The sequence below is a fragment of the Seriola aureovittata genome, chromosome 11, assembly GCF_021018895.1.
Source record: "Seriola aureovittata isolate HTS-2021-v1 ecotype China chromosome 11, ASM2101889v1, whole genome shotgun sequence".
Taxonomy (NCBI): domain Eukaryota; kingdom Metazoa; phylum Chordata; class Actinopteri; order Carangiformes; family Carangidae; genus Seriola; species Seriola aureovittata.
The window spans coordinates 6,694,042-6,713,823 of NC_079374.1; the positions used below are offsets into that span (position 1 = coordinate 6,694,042).

The following is a 19,782-nucleotide window of genomic DNA, read 5'->3' on the forward strand; positions in this document are numbered from 1 at the left end:
AATTTACTAACGCCTGCTTATCCCTCCATGGCATCGTGGCCGTCGTATTTGAAACTGCATCTACTGACCAACTAACCTGTTTTTTCACTTTTTTGTGCATTTACAGAGAAATGCGCCTGTTTTTGAGAGGAAACAGTAATGTAATCGTTTAGGTTCAAGAGACATAACAGTTTACAATATCTAACAAGTAATGTACCCAAGGCGCGAGTATGTTACAACATGCACTGTACTATTTAATAGTTTGTTGGAATCAATACTGATACTATTATGTTTTAGCTCTGCTGTTGATGGAGGGTGATTACACAGTTAATTACCACTTTGTTTTGCAAACTAGTAGTGACGCCCCCCCCAACCCCCCCCCCCCCCCATCATTTCCTTTCATATATTGTTTACAAAGTCATGCTTTGTCACAAGATGGTGCCACATTTTCACACTTAAATATTAACTAGTCCTTCGCTGAGTGATGGTGGAGAGAGTGCTTCTGTGTGTTTGGGTGAAACTGGGTTTATGAGTGGCGTTTGTTTTTCCTTGAGTGCCAGCCCTTTTTACAAAGCTTAGAGGACTCTTGTCACTCACTGTGTTTGTTTACATCAATTTAAGTAATGAGATTTTTCCTAGCTATTGAAACTCCAAGTCAATTTATGGGATTGAAGGATCAGGAAAAACAGAGGCAACATATGTTTATCTGTGCTGGGGAAACATTGCTATTTGGCTATGATTGCACTTAGTTGGATTTCCAAGGTTTTTTTTTTACATAAGTGCATTTGCATGACAAAGACACAGGAATAAGAAAAGGTATTGGTGCGTTAGACAGGAGAGATAACTACTCAAAGTTGTGACCAACTGAACAAAATTTCGTTGATCTTACTGTCAACAGTAGAACTGTTAAATAAGTCTCTTTCCACAGCTGCACAGTAAGCTATTTTTAAGACTGGAACATGTTCATGGTGGCAAGAAAACTGATCTCCAGCTTCAGAGTAATTGTCACTGCATAATTAAAGCGGCATCACTTAACATGTATTTAAAGTTCTTACATAAAATAAGAATTTGAATACATAATGATGCTAGTATTGTTTAATAAATATGGTACAGGAGAAATAAATCACTGACAAATGGGGCTTTTCAAACAAATAGTGCTACAAAGTGAAACAATAACATTAAAGTTTGTTTGGCATGTTATAGTTTACATTTCCACCACACCTCATGAACACAGTTGAGACAAGTTACACCAAAAATGGACTAAAAAGCAACCACTTTGAAGAGAGACTTGAGGGACATCTACTAGCCATAGTGAGTTATTAACACCCTTTGCTTTGCTTTGCTTACTGCTGGCCTTATACTATGAAGAGGCTCTTGAGAGTCTCCGTGAGTTTGCATCACCTGTGTAGTAAAACTGAGGATCATTGAGGAGAGCGAAAACACACACAGTAGGAAGTAAGCTTTGTCTGCTGGCAGCTCTCCAGGAAGATGCAGCCGCTGAAAGAGAGTGTTTGTATGTTGATGCACTATTGCAAAATGTGGGGACAGACTTAATGTGATAAGAGCAGAGTTAAACAGTGATATAATCACAGTTTACACACTGGTCAGGAAGTTGCATTAAACCAGTAATCTAAATGTATCTTTGACATAAGGGACCGGACAGGGACATGTCAAAATAATGAGTTCAACAGAATATGTAAAGTCAGACCTAAGCTGGATATAATTATTGTAATAATTGCAGTAAAGTGCTGTAAAATAAAAACCTATAGATGCCTGTGTCATTGTTGTAGTTGGTGCCTGAGCACAGCAGGAGACAGGTGCAAGGAATGTATTGTTTTTGTAGAGCTTATCATTATAATTCTTCTGCAGATATGCATTTTTTTGAGGTGTTTGAGGTGCTTGGGATGTTTGAAAACAACAAAAATTGGAACACACTTCATGACTGGCAAAGTGCTGTTGTGAATGGGCTCGGACGTGGCCAGTGGGCTCCATGGATATTGCATTTGGACATGGGTGTGGCACATCAGCTCTGTAGCACAGTAGCACCCACTAATTACTTTAAGTGTTTTTCAGGTGCTAGCGGCGCTCGAAACTCACTAAACTTGCACATGCATCAGAAATGGAGTAACTTCATATCTGATATGGCTCATAGTCATGGGTGTGGCAAAATGGCTCAAAGGTGCCCTTTACAAAAAACTTAAACTTATTACTTTAACCAAGTCTTCCTAGAGAATTAACAACATCAACTTTGGTCAGTGCAAGCTTCAAACCCTTGCGATTATATGATTGGAAAGCTTTTGCATTTGCATTGAATGGTGTGTGGTGTGGTGTTGAATTTCCATGTTTCACATGAAACAAGAAGCTGTTGTAACTTGAGTCTACATGGTTAAATCTGCCCACAACTTCATGAAAAAAGTCCAGGCTGAGGACATCTATAGGCCAATATTCAGTTATTGTCACAGCGCTGCCCACTGGAAACAGGAAATGAGTTATAATACTTTTATGTACTCCTCCTAGCAGGTTGCTTTTTCTGCATTTGGATGTTCATATTTTTGCAGCAGTTGGACAAAGAAAAATGTCCAACATTCAAAATATGATTTTCAATTGTACCAGGTCTGTAGGCCATGTTTGCATGTGTGCAGCCATGATCTGGAATTCCAGCCACTGTGTCAGGTTGGTGTGCTGGTGATGCTTGAGTTTCATGCTGTATCTTATCTCTCTCTGTTTTCAGGGTGAAGTTCTCTACAGAGTCCGTTGGAAGAATTACTGCTCTGACGATGACACTTGGGAGCCAGAGGCCCATTTGGAGGACTGTCGTGAAGTCCTTTTAGCTTTTAAGAAGTCTTTGGCTGACGCTAAGGCCAAGAAAGAGGCAGAAGCCAAGAAGAGCGTGGTAAGTCTGGCAGTCGGGTATACAGAATGCTACTCCTGCTATATTTACCAAAACAGGAACACTGGTGTAGGTACAGCTTTTACTGTGTACACTTTTAACTTTTACTTATTGCAGCTTGTTGATTGCAAAAATCACAGCTGATCACAGGTGAATTATTAATAATTATAAAAGCATTGTCAAAAAATGGGAGTGAGATAACTCCTCAGTGCAAAAAGTACAAGTTAGTAGTCCAAGATAACAATTTGTTCTGTATAAACCTGCAGTGGACAAAATATTGACTTAGCAAAATTAGATGTATCCTGGCACTTATTTTAAGGTTTATTTTGCTGTTGCGTATATGAAGAAAACTAACTTTCAGTTTTTGTTGAAACTCTACTGAAATGTGAGTTATCTGATCCATAGTGGTCAGTGTTTGCAGCCCTGGATTATGACAAACAAATGCACTAGTTTGTTTGCACAGAGAATTGGCCATCAGACTTGCCTGAAAAACAATATATGATCTTAAAATGTGACATTGCTTGTCCTGTTCTCCAACTAGAAACTGCTGCCTACAAAGAGCGACGTGTTTGATGCTGACTCAGAGAGTGACAGTGACAAAGACCCTCCAGCTGAGGCACCCATCAAGAAGAAGAAGAAGAAAAAGATCAGAGAAGAAGAAGACGAACCGCCTCCAAAGGACAAAAAGAAGAAGAAGAAAGAAAAACGGAAGGATGATGTCAGGCCTGTACCTGCACCAGAAACAGACGAGGAAGAAGAAGAAGAGAGGGCCCCAACTCCACCCTCATCTCCCAAGGAGAAAAAGACTGAATCAAAAAAACGGCTGGTTGACTCTGATGAGGACGACGATGAGCCTGTTCCCTCAAAAAAACACAAGAAGGAAAAGGGAAAAGAGGGAGCAAAGCACAAGAAAGAAAAGGGAGAGGACGGTAAGAAAAGGAAGGGGAAGAAGGAACGGAAGATTGAAACCTCTGAAGATGAGGCCACTGCACCTCTGGAGGACTACCTGAGTGACGGCCCATCAGAGTCCCAAATGGATGATACTACATCATCAGATACTGTAACAAAGTCAGCTGAAAAGGCACGAGTGGAGTCCAAACAAAAGAAGGGGAAGTGGGAAGTAAAGCTGCAGGGCATTAAGGACCTTATCCAGGATAAAAAGAGCAAAAAGCCAGATGCTGCCCAGAAAGAAAGCAGCCTCCAAAAACTGAAGAACCTTACCTCTAAAAGCAAGGAGGAGAATGCCCCACACTCAGACTCAAGTGATAGCTCCACTTTGCATAAGAAAGCGAAAAGTAAAGGGCAGGAGTGCGCGTCAGCACCACCCAAAGCTCCGTCTTCCTCCGCATCATCGTCATCCTCATCTTCTGTCACAGCGGCTAGCAGCGTCAAGGTTAAGGAGGAGGAGATGGTGGTTAAAGAGGAGGTTTTGGGACAGAAGGACACCACAGGCTCCACTAACCTCTTTGAGAAATTCCTATTGAACTGTGAGGCCAAGGATCGCGCCCCACGCCGGCAGCCAGTTCATCAGCCCCCCGTAGAGAAGACAAACAGCAAACCCGCAAAGGTAGAGTATTAGCAATTTGATTTTCACACAAATCTAATTAAGATTTGTTTACAGTTACATGAGGCTACACTATTCACTTTTTAACTGTAGAGATGTGTATACACAAACATGCTTTTTAGGCTCTTGAAAATATTGTTTAGGGAATATATAAAACATTACAACTTTACTACAACAGATCCACCATCATGGTCCAGTCTAATATATGTAACAGCAGTACAGGATTACTGGTGTTGTGTACATATATAGAACCTACAATCAGCTCTGAACTGCTCTGATAAACGGGGATCAATGACCTCACAGCTGTCCTCGGTGTGTCCACGTGGAAGGGGCTTCTCAGCGTACTAACAAGTTTCTACATCTCTTCACCAAACCACTACTTATTTCCCAGGACCAAAACCAGCCGGCTATGGCCATGAGAATGTTAGGTAACCATGAGAAACCAATATGCAAATCAGAAAAACTATTTTGCCTATGTGGCTGGCCAAAAGCACAGAGGGACTTGAGGGGGATTTATACTCTATCTGAACTGGATGTTGGATGGTTGCATAGCGTCATAAATCCCACAGCCCCCACACTTTACAAAACAGACAATCCAACATCCACACCCATTTCAGGCTGCGATTGGCCAGGTATCGTATTTCGGTGTCTAACTCTTTTGTTCATTTGTTACTCAACTATTTGTGGCATTTTTGATATGAATCAATGAGAGCAACTCCCTGAAAGTATACGCCGTCGTCCACTTTTTTAAATGGTATTATTCGCCCGTGTCTATGACAGCCTGCTTTTTCACTCCACCTTCAAGTGTTCGAAACAACCAAATAAACTCGTTTAATTTTCCGACATGGTCGTACAGTGCGTATTAACCCTCTGCGGTCTGCAATCCCGCCGGTGGTATAAAAGAGAAAGTGGGTTTTTGACCTAGAAACATTTTTCTTAAAAAACATAATCCAAAACCTCTAACAGTCTACTTTAAAATATATATAGTTAAAAAGTGAATTTATTTCGTCGGTATTTATAGGGCGAATAAAAAAAACAAACACATTTCAGGATCTGAGTGAGAAAGCTGCTCTCTATTTGTAAATACAGTAGATCCATTCGTATCACAACGGAATGGTGATTGGACAGTCGTCATTGGGTCATTATGTGGCGAGAAAACGTGTGGTAACACCCAATTTGACATGTATAAACAAGAGCACATGTTTGGGTTGTTTTTTACACTGACCAAGGAAGATGGCACTCAGACACTCTGCTGCTGAAGCCTCGGAACAGAGCGAGGATGACTGCAGCTTCTCCTCCGATGAAAGCAATGAGGACAGTGAGGAAGAGCATTACCATTTTGAGCTTCGACTCGATCCCGCTGAGGATGATTGTGATGAGTAAGTGAATTATTTTACCTCCATCAATTCTTTCAAGGCACAGCACATCATATTGTTTTCTACAGATAAAACCTCTGTCATAAAGCAGCTGCAGCGGCTAAAACTTCAGCAGATGTAACATGTCCTGTAAACTAAACGTAGATGGTATAATTAAATATTTTAATTGCAAGTAGAAATACTTGTAAATATGTTTCATGGCTGCTGTCATGCTGCTTTGTAAATGAAGAATTCTACGTTTTATTGTGTAAATAGATACATTTCTTTATTGTGTAAATTGTTTATCAATTCTGATTGATTACACACAAACAATCAGCGATATAAATAGAGAAGAATATAAAAAGTTAAACTAACTTACAGTGCTACATGTAAAAAAATGTATGTATTTGTTGTAACCAAAATATATTATTAACAGCTGAGACATTGTACAAAAAACATAGTGTGATTAAAGTGCAACTGTTCACATTTTTTTCATTTAATATTTTCCAGAAACTGGGAGAATATTGCACCTGCAAAGAAAAAAGCTCAGTGTCAGCCCAGTCAACAACCTCAGTCCTGGAAGACGGAAAGTGATGGCGATGTCGCTCCAACACCACTGGAGTTTCTTCCTGTAAGGGGACCTGGTGTGCAGCTGAACCCAAAGGACAAATACACTCCCCTGGATCTCTTCAAGTTGTTCTTTTCAGAGGAAGCAATGGAAACCGTCTGCCAGAACACCAACAAGAAAGCTGCTAAGCACGCAGCCAAAAGGGCAAAGTACAAATGGATGGATGTTGGAGTTACTGAATTTTACAGCTACATTGGACTGATATTCTACATGGCCATAATCAAGCTGGATAGCACAACTGACTACTGGCGGAAAAACAACATCTTTTCCGTCTTTTTCCCGTCACAGGTGATGACACGGGACAGATACCAGAAAATATCCTGGAACATCCACATGAGTGACCCAGATGAGGACAGAGTCAATGATGCCAAGAGAGGAACCTCCGAGCATGACAGACTGTTCCGGGTCAAACCCCTCATGTGCACGATTCAAGATGCCTTTAAGGTCCTCTATCATCCCCGCAGAAATCTCGCTGTGCATGATCAGTACTCAAGGACGACTCCAAACAAGAATTGTTACAGGTTGATTGTGCTCACAGACTCCAGCAATGGGTACACTGTGGGTTTAACTGCATACACTGGAAAGAACGACATCCCCACTGTCCAGCGACAGTCTTATGACTGTGTCATGTCACTGATTGACAGAAGGTATTTGGGGTCTGGGTACCACGTGTACATGGACAGTTTCTACACAAGCCCAAAGCTTTTCATGGACTTGTTTGACTCTAAGTATGGTGCTTGTGGAACATACAGAGACTCGAGGAGGAGCTGTCCACGCAGTACTGTCAATGCACTGATAAACACATCACCTAGAGGAATGTACCGCTGGATAAGGGACGGTCCTCTTCTCTTTGTGAAGTGGATGGACGCCCAAGAAGTGTCTGTCTGCTCCACCATCCATACAGCCTGCACAGTGGGTGCAGTGCAGAGAAGAGTGAGATCTAGACAGGGTGTCTGGACCACAGAGTCCTTTCCATGCCCCTCACCAGTGATGGAATACAACAAGCTCATGGTAGGGGTGGATTTGCCAGACCAGTTCATACAGCAGTTGACAATACAGCACAAAACCTTGAAATGGTACAAGAAAGTCTTTCTTCAGTTTTTGGACATTGCTGCACACAATGCCTACATTCTCCACAAAGAACTCCTGCAAGAGGACACCATGACCCACAAGGCTTTCATGGAGGAGCTCACTGCACAGCTGTGTGGTGTGACACAGAATATACAGAAGACCCCTGCACAGACAGAGAGAGTTGTTCACATGCCAGTTCCTGGATCTGAGCTCCCCAGTGACTGCAGGATGAGGGCTTCCGCTGGACGCAAGACCTGCGTGTATTGCAGGAGGCAGAGGGGAAAGCAAATAAAAACCCCTTGGAAGTGCAAAGCGTGTGACGTCTACCTTTGCCTTCAGCTGGACAGAAACTGTTTTGAAGCTTGGCATCCTGATAAGGACGGATAAGGATGCCAGATAAGATAATATAGGGATATGTTCTTTTTCTTATTCTGAAGGAAATGCTTGTCAGATGTTCCTCAAATTTTGTTTTATTTATTCAAATTTTATCCATTGAATGTTTAGCTTTGAACACAGCATTTTAATAAACTGTGAAAAAAGGCCTTTACTGTCTCCTCTTCTTTTACAATTCGTTTTCTTTCCAAACTTATAGTTGGGGGGGGGGGGGGCAGGCACTTTGGGATCAACGCTTTTTAGATGTGTGAAATGTATGAAAATGTCAGGGCATGTCAAACTACTTGAAAAGTGGCTGACAGGCCTCAGAATCCAGAGGAGCACGAGTTCTAAGAGACCATGAGTGAGCTCTTGAGTGAGCACTGGTCTTGATGAACAGTCATCCTGCTGAGATGTAAGTCAAAGGTGAAGACCTGAAGAACTATTTGAAGGCAGTTGTGGAGTAGCACCAGACAAACCTGCATACACCACTGAGAATAATGTCAGATATTTCTATAATGTCATAATCGCCTTTGGTTGCCAAATTGAAAAGGGGGTTTCAGAGATTTCACAGCAAATACTTAATTTTCATTTCAATATATTCGATAGGAATACGGTGAACCAAAAATATAATTTTTTAGGTTAACTATGACTTGTGTCAAGCTAACATTGATGTCTGCTCAGTTTTCTTGGAAAATTACAAGATGTTAACCATGTTGTTCTCTTTTCTTCTTTCTTTTTGTATGCCAACATTAGCTAATAGGAAAGATTGAGAAGATCCCCAAGACAACCAAAGAGTCTCCAGCTCAGAAAGCAGAGGCTGAGAAGACGGAGAGGACCAAGCAATCAGATGGTATGCACGACACAGAGGCATTGGAAAAAAACATGTAGTTATTGATGTTGCTTAGTTTGAATTCAGTTAAAGAGCAACTTAACACCACGTTAACACAAACAAAATTCAGTAGGTAAAAAAAAAAATAAAGTCAAAGTGTGATTGCACCTTTAGCCTCTTTCCTGCAATTCCCCCAAAAGTTCAGGTGCTGGCGTCTAGTTTGTTTACATGTCGCTCATTAACAAAAACAAAAGGACTGTATAATACAAATGAGGCTCTTATTTGCCCCTTTATAATCTGTCAAATTACAACTTTATATGTGGTTCTGTTGTATTGTCATTTAAAGAAAAAGTATCTTCCAAACAACACTACAGTTGTTACCACTTCATATTGTTTTTTGTTTTTTATTATTGGTTCGGATACATTCCAGTTTTGTGGAAGGTATAATGATTTTTATTTTAATATTATACAAAATTAAATTCCATAATTTTGTTGTTCAGATTCAAGGGATTATCTCTTCGTAAATGAAATTGTGTACACTCTCCTACATTTAAATTAAAATTAAACACTAATATTAAATTATTAGTGTTTCAAACAGCTGACAAACTCACATTCCTCCCCCACGAGTTATAGCACTACTTAATGAATATGCCCACTGGGCAATGGCAGAATAATCTTGAAGATAAAAGAAGCTGATGTTTTCTCTAGGTTTGATTGACAGCTGTGACAAACGGTGAAAGGTAGTTTAGGCTCTTAAAGACACATCTCCAAAGAAATATGACAACTTGTCTGCTCCCCCTTTTAGTCCCCAGACCCGGGCAGAGTTATGGCTTCAACCTGGACAGTGATGAGAGGGAAGGAGAGGAAGGTACGACAAAGCTGAAGATTGGAGAGGATTCCCGGGAGCGGAGGGAGAAGCCAGAGGAGGCGCAGCGGCCTAGCTGGGAAAGGAGAACCCCAACAGATGACAGGCGGAAGAGGAGAGACGACAGTGAGCCCAGACTCTTCATGGCTTGTGATGACAATCAGGATGCCCAGGACCCACCAGAGGGCGCTGACAAATCTGGTAGGTGTCTGACTGGCCACTGAACACATGCTTCATATCTAATGATATAATTCCTTCTGCACAGTTGAGATGTCAGTTTTGTTGATTTTTGACCATTTAACATGTGACTTAAACATTTCTACAAAGATTGTGGTTTGAAACATGTGTGAGCAAGAATTTTCCGGAGAGAATAATAGGTGATTTGAATTCAGTATGCAGGGTTTCAGCCAGCCAACTAACGAGGCATCTCTCTGCATTGTGTGTTTTGTACAGACAAGGGCCAAGCCACTTTGAGCCTTGGAATGGACCTCAACCTGGACTGGATGACTCTGGACGACTTCCAGAAACATCTGAACGGAGAGGATGAGATTCTGTCAGGTCCACCGTTATCACCCAGTGAGTGTTTTCCTCTCTCATCTTAGACAACTAACTGACTGCTGTCTAATGAGTTTCTACTACTGCTATCTAGAAGCATTCAAGGGGTTGATTGGGGATTTTTTTTTTTTTTTTACTTGGTCAAGGACATTTACAAAGACACACAATTGTATTTGGAATTTAAACTCTTACCTCACAGCAACAAGACAGTTTTTCCTAACATCAACATATGATTGAGATAACTAAACACAGGGACACAAGATTAAAATTTGTTTTACAGTGTTTTCAATTCACAGCACACAGTCTGTCATTACAGCCGTTCTGCAACACCCTATATTGTTCATGTAATCGCATGGACATCCAAAATGGCAACAACTCTGTTATATATTATGTTACTATGCAGACGGCTGTATTAGAGCTATGTTGTGACAAAATTTATGTCACTTGGACCCTTGCGTGTTTGTATATGCAGAAAGTACACTAGCTTCAGATGGCTGCAATTAAGTTTACAACTGTTTTCCCTCAGTTGTTATTCTAATGAATGGATTAGTTATAAACCTGTAATCTGCAAAGTCTTAAGACTTAAGACTTTTTCACTTTTAAATGAGGTTATTAGATTGTTTGAGTAAAAATTGTCTTTATTTAGTCTTTATTTTAATTTTTTTATTCATTGATTTTATTTCTTGTACTTTTACAGTATCTTGTAAAATATTTTTGATTGTAGCCTCTATATTATATACCTTCTCTAAGCTTCATTTGGCTCTGCTTTGTTCCTGTTAGGTGAGTTGCGGGATGCTGTGAAAAGTGGAGATTACATGGCTGTAAAATTGGCCCTTAATTCCAAAGAGGACTACAATCTGGACCAAGAGGTATGTTTTCTCTATCTTTGTTCTTTCCTCTTCAAAAAAATATATTTATTTTTTCTGTAAATTTTATTCACCCAAGCCATCCAATTTTTTATCTGCTGACTTGCTTGTATCCTATTTCTTTTTAATTGACATATATCTCAAGGCTTCTTTAGCCTTCAATTCCGAGACAAAAGCACATTTTCCAATTTTACATCTTGCACCTTGGTTGCCCCAATGTGTTTGAGTGGGAGTGATTGTGTGAACACATGAAAGAAGTGAGTGAATTTGGTGGGTGAGCAGTATAACACAGTGCTGTGTTAAAGAGTGTGACTTGCCTGACCAGTCCTCTGCATTACAAATGCATGAACTGACGTCGCGTTAAAATTACACTTCATTTTGCGGATGGAGAAGCAACATGGTTGGAAATATGTGAAAAGCGTTTGACATAAACAGTGTTGCTGTTGTCTGATGTGGAATGTCAGCACGCCAGAGACATTCCACATTAACCGTTTAAAGCAGGAGCTTGAAGCTGGTGAGCTGGTATTTGTCATGCCACATTAGAGTTGCTTGTAGTCACCGATAACACAATCTTTTTTGTGATTTGACTAAATCAAATTTGGGACTTCTACTGAGAACCTTCCAATAAATTTGCAAGTTAACGTTAGGACACTGGCTCACAAGGGCGACATGACAAAGCGGTGATGACTCAAGCTAGTACAGTCAAAGGATCTCAGTAGTAACCAATACATTATTCGTAAATGAACAGCTAAAGTTTTTTTCACAACTGTGCATCAAGGAATCTGCCTCTTCAAGATCTACGTCGACAGACTTTACTGTTTCGTATCTACTTCTTACGCATCGCCTCAAGATGTTTTTTGCACCTCCAAAGCGCCTTTTGCAACAAACCAAGGTAAGAGTGTGACCTTAAATGTTTTCTTAAATAGATTTATGGGGGGGGGGGATCATCTGTTTAGCAGTGTTATTATGGTGTAAATATTTTTAAAGGCAGTAATTTAATCCAAAGTATAGCTATTTTTTGATTTTGTATTATGAAGCAGAAACGACTGTCTAGTAAATAGTACATACTATGATTTAAAGGGCCATTTTTCTTCTGTTGAATCTGAACTGTATTGTTCTCACCTGGGCAGAATATTTAAAAAGTAAAAAAAAATCCTATATGAGATCTTACTGTCTGGCTCTGTCGTCTGATGGATGAAGATAAGCTATCTTATTTTGTCACCCTATTGCCATGGCATCCTTGACAGGGCTGATCATTCAGTTGTTTTTATATCGGAATTGTGATTGGAAATAATACTATTTAATTATTATGACATTGTTTATATTTAAACTGATATACAATGTCTTAAAAAAGGTGAAAGTTTTAGTCAAGTTTGGGATTCCCTAGCTTAGCCAAACTACAAGATAAAAGCCTTGGCTCTTGTCTGGTTAATATTCTTTGTGCATGCCACCATCCTGTATCATTCAGATGTTTAAAATGGCTCTTTAATGTTATGTGTAATTGGACATTATATTCATTCATCATTATATATTCATCATAATGTGTGCACATTAGAGACTATGGTGTCATTTTGTCTTGCAGTGAACAAACCAATGGAAGAAGACACTGAAAACAAGAAGTAATAGGACAAGATGAACCCTTTGAAGCAGGTACATACTGTATATGCTTTCAGAACATGTATCATCATCATTATCATAACACATATGCAGCATGCACCAGTTAACTATCATATATTAAGCACTTTTTTTTTTTTTTATCTTACCATCAAAAAAATTTAATTTGAAAGGATAGATGACATCTAAATAAAAACTAATGTTTAGCATCTGTATCCGGCCTGGGCCTGGACACTGTTAGATGTTTTTCAGCCACACTGAAAGCATGTTGTGTTAAATCACCAGTTTCATAGATTTTACTGTAAAAACACTGCTATGCTAAGCCAAACGTTTATGTATATATAACAACAAAAGTAACATAATTATTTGTTTTGATTGCAAGCCATGAATGTAGGTCTAGTTATCAGTGCATATTCTGTTCTATCCATGTAGCATTTCATCCAACACCCCATGACTACATATACTTGGTTAGACATTTACAATGTCAAAACACTGCTTGATCCAATAAAGCCATTAACTGTTCTCGAATGGGTCACATGTGGTTTTTGTACCGGAGATTTGAGAGGTGTCAGGGGTTTTTTGATACTGATGTTGGGCTAAAAAGTGATGTGTGGCCATCACATTGACTTTTGTCTGAATGAGCTTGGATCTTGGTGGGGCATTGCCAAGGTGCTGATGCATTAAACAGCAGTTCAAAAGTGTGCAAAGGATTTTGACAAGGCAATACCAAAAAAAAAATCTTGACTTATCAAACCAAACTCAAAACAAATTTTAGCTTTTGTTTTTTTTTTTCTCCCGCCTTTATTTTCTAATTGGTGTGTGTTTCAAGCTTACTTAATCAAATTATTCATGGGATCTGATTTGGCGATGAGTCTTACATATACTTGTTCTTTTACAGGCGTGTACTATTGGTGAGAAGAGGTCATTTGAAGCAGAGAGGAGCTTGATTGAAGAGAGAAGTTCGAATGATGCTCTTAGGTTGACTTCTAACCTTGACAGTGCAAGAAATGAAGAGGGTACTCCAAGAGAGAAAGAGAATATCCCACAAGATTTGGATGGTCCAAATGATGTCGAAAAAATGCCATGCTGCCCTGCCAGCACAGACACTGAGCAAGTGACAATGAGCGAACATGAAAATATCCAAAAAGATGGGAAGGATATAACTGAATTCAAAAACACTCTTTGTGATTCAGCTACAGAGCAGGAAAGGAAAGGAAAGGAAGACCAGAGGCAAGCAGAGGAAGACGGGATGTCAGATGACACAAAAGTGGGTTTATCAAGTGAAATGAATTTTAACTTTGGTAATTCAAGTCCAACCACAAATGAAGAGGGGAAGCTGACAAGGGACGATGAAAAAGTGGAGCAAAAGGGCATTGCTGACAAACAAAGTATCCCTGAGGAAGCAAATGACTCGAATGATGAGGCAGAGGATGTGGTGGCAGGTCATTCAGAAAGTACAGATAAAGTTCTGTCTGAGTTGGGCACAAAGGAGATTGCTAAAAGGCGATCATGGCGCCAAAGGAAAATTATGGAGAAGAAAGAACCAACACGAGCAAGTCTGAGGACCTGTAAGAAAGTACTTGAAACAACACCTAGCACAGTGGATGAGGAGAAAAAAGAGACAAGCAAGAAACATTTCTGTCTATATTGCAAAATGGCTTTCACCCAACTTTCAAAGCACTTAGAAAGGAAACACGCAGAGGAAACAGATGTTGCCCATGCAATACACTTTCCCAAAGGTTCCAAAGTCAGGCAGTCTTTGCTTGACCAAATTCGAAATAAAGGAGATTATGAGCATAATTGCCATGTTCTCAAAAGTGGTGAGGGGGAAATTGTGACTAAGAAACAGGTGAAAAATCCCAGCATATCTGTTCGTGACTTCCTGCCCTGCCAACACTGCTTTGCTTTTTATCGCAAAACAGATCTATGGAGACATGAGCGGTCGTGTAAGGCCAGAAAGGGAGATCAAAAAACTACTGAAAGGATAAAAAGAGGCAGAGTCTATAGCGCTGCCTCCCGGCTTCTTCCAATGTCAGAGTTCTTAACCGGAGGCTGTGAGGAAATCATCCACATCATGCATCAAGATGACATCTCGAGACATATCAGAAACGACCCACTTATTTGTAAATATGGCAATGCGTTGTCTGTTAAGTATGAACATGACAAGTCTCAGTTTGCTTATATTGCACAAAAGATGAGGGAACTGGGTAGATTTGTGCTCGCTGTAAATGAGCTTGACAAGAGTGTGAGGTATTTGCATGAAGTATGTCTACCCTCCAAATTTGAATTGGCTGTTGAAGGAGCAAAAAAAGTTAGTGGTTTTGATCCCAGTTCCAGTAAGTTTAAAACTGTTTCCCTTGTCTCAAAGATCGGCTACTCTTTGAAACGAGCTGCAGAAATAGCTTTTGGGGAAAGTCGCATGACAGAGGACTGTGAAACAGAAAGTGAAGTGAAAAAGTTCATACAGCTTCTTGATACAAAATGGAATGAGTGTTTTTCTCGCAAAGCTCTTGCATTATCTCTAAAGCAAGACGTCAAAAAAGTGGAAGTAGACAAATCAACCGTAACGGAAGATTTGATAAAACTCCACAGGTTTATCACAGGGGAAGAAGATGAAGCCAGGAAGGAACTGAAAGAAAGTCCTAGTTTGTCAACATGGAAAAAGCTCAGCGAGGCCACTCTAGCAGATGTGTGTCTGTTCAACAGAGGAAGGGTAGGAAATATTGGCAGAATGCTCTTGCAAACTTACACTTGCAAAAAGAGAAGTGGAACATTTGTGCCCTCTGCAGATCAGATAAGGAAAAGCACAAAATTGGAGCTGGACCTTGGTTCCAATTTCACTAGGTTGGAACTAGAAGGTCAGTATGGAAGGAACATGCTGGTTCTACTAACAGAAAGGATGGTTTTGTCAATCGACTTACTCATTGAAAATCGAGAACAAGCGGGAGTGTCAAAAACTAATCCATACCTGTTTGCACGGACTGAAGGTCCATCGTTCATCAGAGGATTGGATTGTTTCCGAAGGGCTGCGATGGAATGTGGAGTTAAAAACCCAGAAGCACTTCTCTCCTCATCATTAAGAGAGCAAATTGCCAGCTACTGGCAGCTAATGAGCCTAAGTGAGCATGAATTGGACCAAGTAGCTAAGCTAGTGGGACAGAGCAGCCAAGAGTGTTACAATCTCTCAAAAAATGCATCACAGCTGGAGGAAGTGAGCAAACAATTGCTCAAGATGGATCGCACACTGCCATCAAGTCCACCCATCACGGCAACGGATGGTGAGTACCGTTTGCTCTTAAAACCTTTTTACATTAATGATGTAATTGATATCAAACGTTGCATGGCATGTAGCTCTCAAAGTATAGCTAACATTTGACAAAATAATCTCCACTTACTTCCTTGGAAGTTGTCGTAGAATAGTTTTTCTAATCCCAGTTCATTCTTGATGTTTGAAACCAGGGTAGACAAAACAATCTCCACTCCAGGTCCATTTACGTGCTTGTTCTGGAGCTTTTGACAGTGTCACACAGTCGTGGAAACAGCAGCTTACAAAACAAAATCCTGCTTTTTCCAAACTCAAAAATGAACTGGCAAGCTCTTAACATAGTTCTGTCATTTTAAATTGAGACACTACATTGTTAATTGGATAAAAATTTTATTTTCTTTATATAACCATGATTCTTTACATTCTTTATCATTTAGGCACTGTACAGAAGGGTGCTTTAAAGAGAAGACCTTGGAGTGAGAAGGAACAAGCTGCAGTGAAGCGTTATTTGAGTGAATTTATCACAAGTATGAAGGTCCCAGGCAAAAAGGAGTGCAATGCTTGCATAGCTGCTGAACCAGATCTTTGTGGAAGATCTTGGACAGATGTCAAAAACTATGTACACAACACACTACAGACAATACGGAGGAGGAATAGCCAACAGAGGTCTGAAGGGAATGTAAACATTTTGAATCCAAAGAGTCCTAAAGCTGGAGTCCAAACCACAAAGAAAGATTTGGAAGATGCAAACGTTGTCTGTAGTCTGACAACAGTGCATCCAGATCACCTGACAGAAAGTTCAAATTGTTGTATGACAATGACACCACCAACAAACTTGAGAGAATCAACACCATTCCCCCAAGAGATGGCTTCAACTTATGCATCCTTGTGTTCCACTAGTTCAAATATGGTCCATACAAGTCAGCCATTGATTTCTACTTTCACACCATTGAATGCTACTGATACACAAGTGGTTCCTACATTTACTCCACACAACACTACAAATGCACTAATGCCTCCTGCATACACTTCAGAGAACAACCAAATTCTTCCAATGTCTCCTTCGTATACACAGAATGCTGTAACTATGCCACCCCCTTCTGTGTATACACCACAGGATACTACAAGTTCAACAATGATTCCTACTTTTAGTCCGCTGAATGCTCCAAGTACCTCAATGGTTCCTACATTTACCACATTAAATACTCCAAGTGCTCCAATGGTCCCTGCATTCTCTCCACTAAATGACAGAAGTAGGCCTATCGTTTCTTCATTCACACCTCTGAACCATTCAAGTACACCAGCTTACCCCACAAGCTCACCCAGGGCCCCTACAACCGCACAGGTTGTCCCAACAATCCATGGACCCAGTGTTCCCGACAGAGCACCAGTGGGACAGGATGGTGCACCCATGTCCACTCCAGGAAGACGAGTCACTCCTGCTGTCAAGCCTCAAAAGAGAAACAAGAGGTTGTGGAGTGAGGAGGAACAGGCAGCGGTCAGGCGTCAGCTTGGAGACTTCTGTAAACTGGTGAAAGTGCCAGGCAAAAAGGATTGTGATGCATGTTTAGCTGCTGAACCTGCCTTGAACAGCAGGACATGGAGGGAAGTCAAGTATTTTGTACATAACTCAATTCAGTCAATGAAAAGAAGAGGGCACGCGGTTGCCTCCAAACAAAGTGGAGGACAAGAACCAGAGACTCATAATTCAAGCACGGATTGGGATGGCCCCGTTTATTTGTCCCTGTAAATATTTGTAATGGACATGCTCGAAAACAATTAGTGCGCAGTGAGACTTTGGAGGTGTGTGAAGACTGTGGCTTTAACCCCATATTATTTGGGGCTTAAAAATTCGGCAGATGTGAATTGTTGTGAAATGTACTGTCAGTGAATCTTGGTCTCCGTAGTCATACAGATCATGACAACGTTTACAGACTGCCCTGCCATTCTTTAAACCACACATTTTAAAAACATCATGAAGTATTCTGAAATAAGTCCACCAGACCAAGCTATTGGTGTACTGTTGCATGAATATACACTAAATGGGTGGAACTAAGGATGTTTGTACTGTAACTTTGGCTCAGAAAAAGCAGATATTAATGTTTAATATGATTATACGTATGTAACACAGTCAATTATATAACTGTCAGTTTGTCGGATCATCACAGGTTATCTCTAGGAAGTGCTCTAATTTAGATATGTGATCATTTAGTAAACGTGATCCTCATTTTGCCAGGATTTGCAACCTGCCACCAGTCATTGGCTGTGGGCTGTGGCAAATAGCCGCTGTGGCACCCGAACACGCTTTCACATTTTTAGACACAGTGTTAATGTAAACGGTGAAAGGTGACAGTGGCTGAATTGTTTGGGGCAACCTTGAACAGGTTTTCCCACCCTGCACTGAGCAAAGGTAGCCTCAGTGACTGTACATTTCCAGAGGGATTTTTAATCTTCTTTACTTCAAAATGTACTTAGACATCAATCTTTCTGCCTGCACTGTTTTCAGTAGCATTTTTAAGAATTTTGATGATCAAAAACCTACCAGCAAATATTTGCAGCCAATCCCTCCAACATGATAGATGTACATTGACTTGCTTTACATAATTCCTGAATGCCTGACCCAAGTGTACTATATTCTTGCTTTAGCCAGTAGCCTAAATTGTAGATGGCCCCTGATAGCCTGCAGCAGTAATGGCATACCTTCATTGTGGATGTTAGAGAATTAGGAGCACTTCAATATTAAAAACTTTTTTTTTTCTTTTGAAGATCCTGTTGCTAAATGTCTGTTATTTTCATTTATATGTGTTTTATTTTCTTTTTCATGTGTATTAATAAGCTGCAGAAAGGTTTGGTTGTATTTTTGTATCACTATACAGCAACTGTATAGAAAAATTTTAGTACTTTATTGTATTTGATGTACTCTAATTTGAGGTAAAATACACTGCATTGGTCTCATTTGTTTAACTTTTTAAGCTTTTATTATCAGTATGATTATGACATTAATATCCAGTTGCCAAGATCAGATTGCCTTATTTTGAACATTAGGTTGATGAGTTATTTCTATTCATGTTGATTTTAACACAACATAGCAAGTACAATCTTGATACTTGTCGTGTGTTGTTAATCATGTTTAAATCATGGCTAACTACCTGGGCTGTTGCATCACAGTGTTGGATTATTTAAAAACATTTTTGCAGAAGTGAAGCATTATTACACTAACAAAAATAAAAAACAACATTAACAATAGAAATGACATCCTTTAACCCTTTTGAATGGATACAGAATGGTGCAATCTTGAATATACCACACACTAAATAGTGGATGAAATGATTAATTCCTTCCATGTAATATAAGAAAAAAAAATCTGATTTTCCTTATATTATCGTGACTAAATGATGACTAAAAGTGCAGTTTAGTAATTACAAAGAAATTAGATATTTAATTTTAAGTGGAAGTTAGTTTATATCTTTTATCTACAAACCTTGTTGAAGGTTTAAAACGAAAGAAAATTGAACACAGGTTCGGGCTTTTGTCACCACAGTGTTTATTTTACACTAGATATTCAGCAAGAGCTGTGAACAATGTGTTGTTCTGTTAGGTCAATTGACTTTGTAGTTGTCTTTGTTTAAACACATAAAACGAAAATTACAATCTACAGTTTATTTTCTTTGTGGTCAAAAGGAGCAGAAGTTATGGTCAAAGAGTATCAGACAGCACTGCTGCTATTTGTCAGGGACAAAAGCTTTTGTGTTATTATCCTCAGTAGAAGCTGTAGAGTAAACAGTGTTCACCCTTTCATACCAAATGCATTAGTGCAGACCTGGGTCACTTCACCCATTTCCGCCATTCACACCAATGTTTCTTCTTGTGTTGTTGCCTCAGTGTGAATGGGGTATATCTGTGTTGCAGTATATACATTAGTTACA

At 39.8% G+C, this 19,782-nt stretch overlaps 1 protein-coding gene across 3 annotated transcripts in view; it reads left to right on the top strand.

Annotated features, from left to right (window-relative positions):
• Nucleotides 1–19,782, top strand: part of mphosph8 (M-phase phosphoprotein 8) — a 30,132-nt gene that overhangs the window by 694 nt on the left and 9,656 nt on the right. Inside the window, exons 2-9 of one of the 3 annotated variants that reach the window (XM_056388862.1) lie at nt 2,711–2,872; nt 3,411–4,436; nt 8,616–8,712; nt 9,497–9,757; nt 10,010–10,132; nt 10,892–10,980; nt 13,490–15,869; nt 16,294–19,124. In XM_056388862.1, the coding sequence (XP_056244837.1) occupies nt 2,711–2,872; nt 3,411–4,436; nt 8,616–8,712; nt 9,497–9,757; nt 10,010–10,132; nt 10,892–10,980; nt 13,490–15,869; nt 16,294–17,606 (5,451 nt within the window). In that variant the 3' untranslated portion in view covers nt 17,607–19,124. Of the gene's footprint in view, nt 1–2,710; nt 2,873–3,410; nt 4,437–5,666; nt 5,813–6,298; nt 8,029–8,615; nt 8,713–9,496; nt 9,758–10,009; nt 10,133–10,891; nt 10,981–13,489; nt 15,870–16,293; nt 19,125–19,782 lie in introns of those variants that run through there. The other 2 variants (XM_056388864.1, XM_056388863.1) reach the window with 2 other exon arrangements.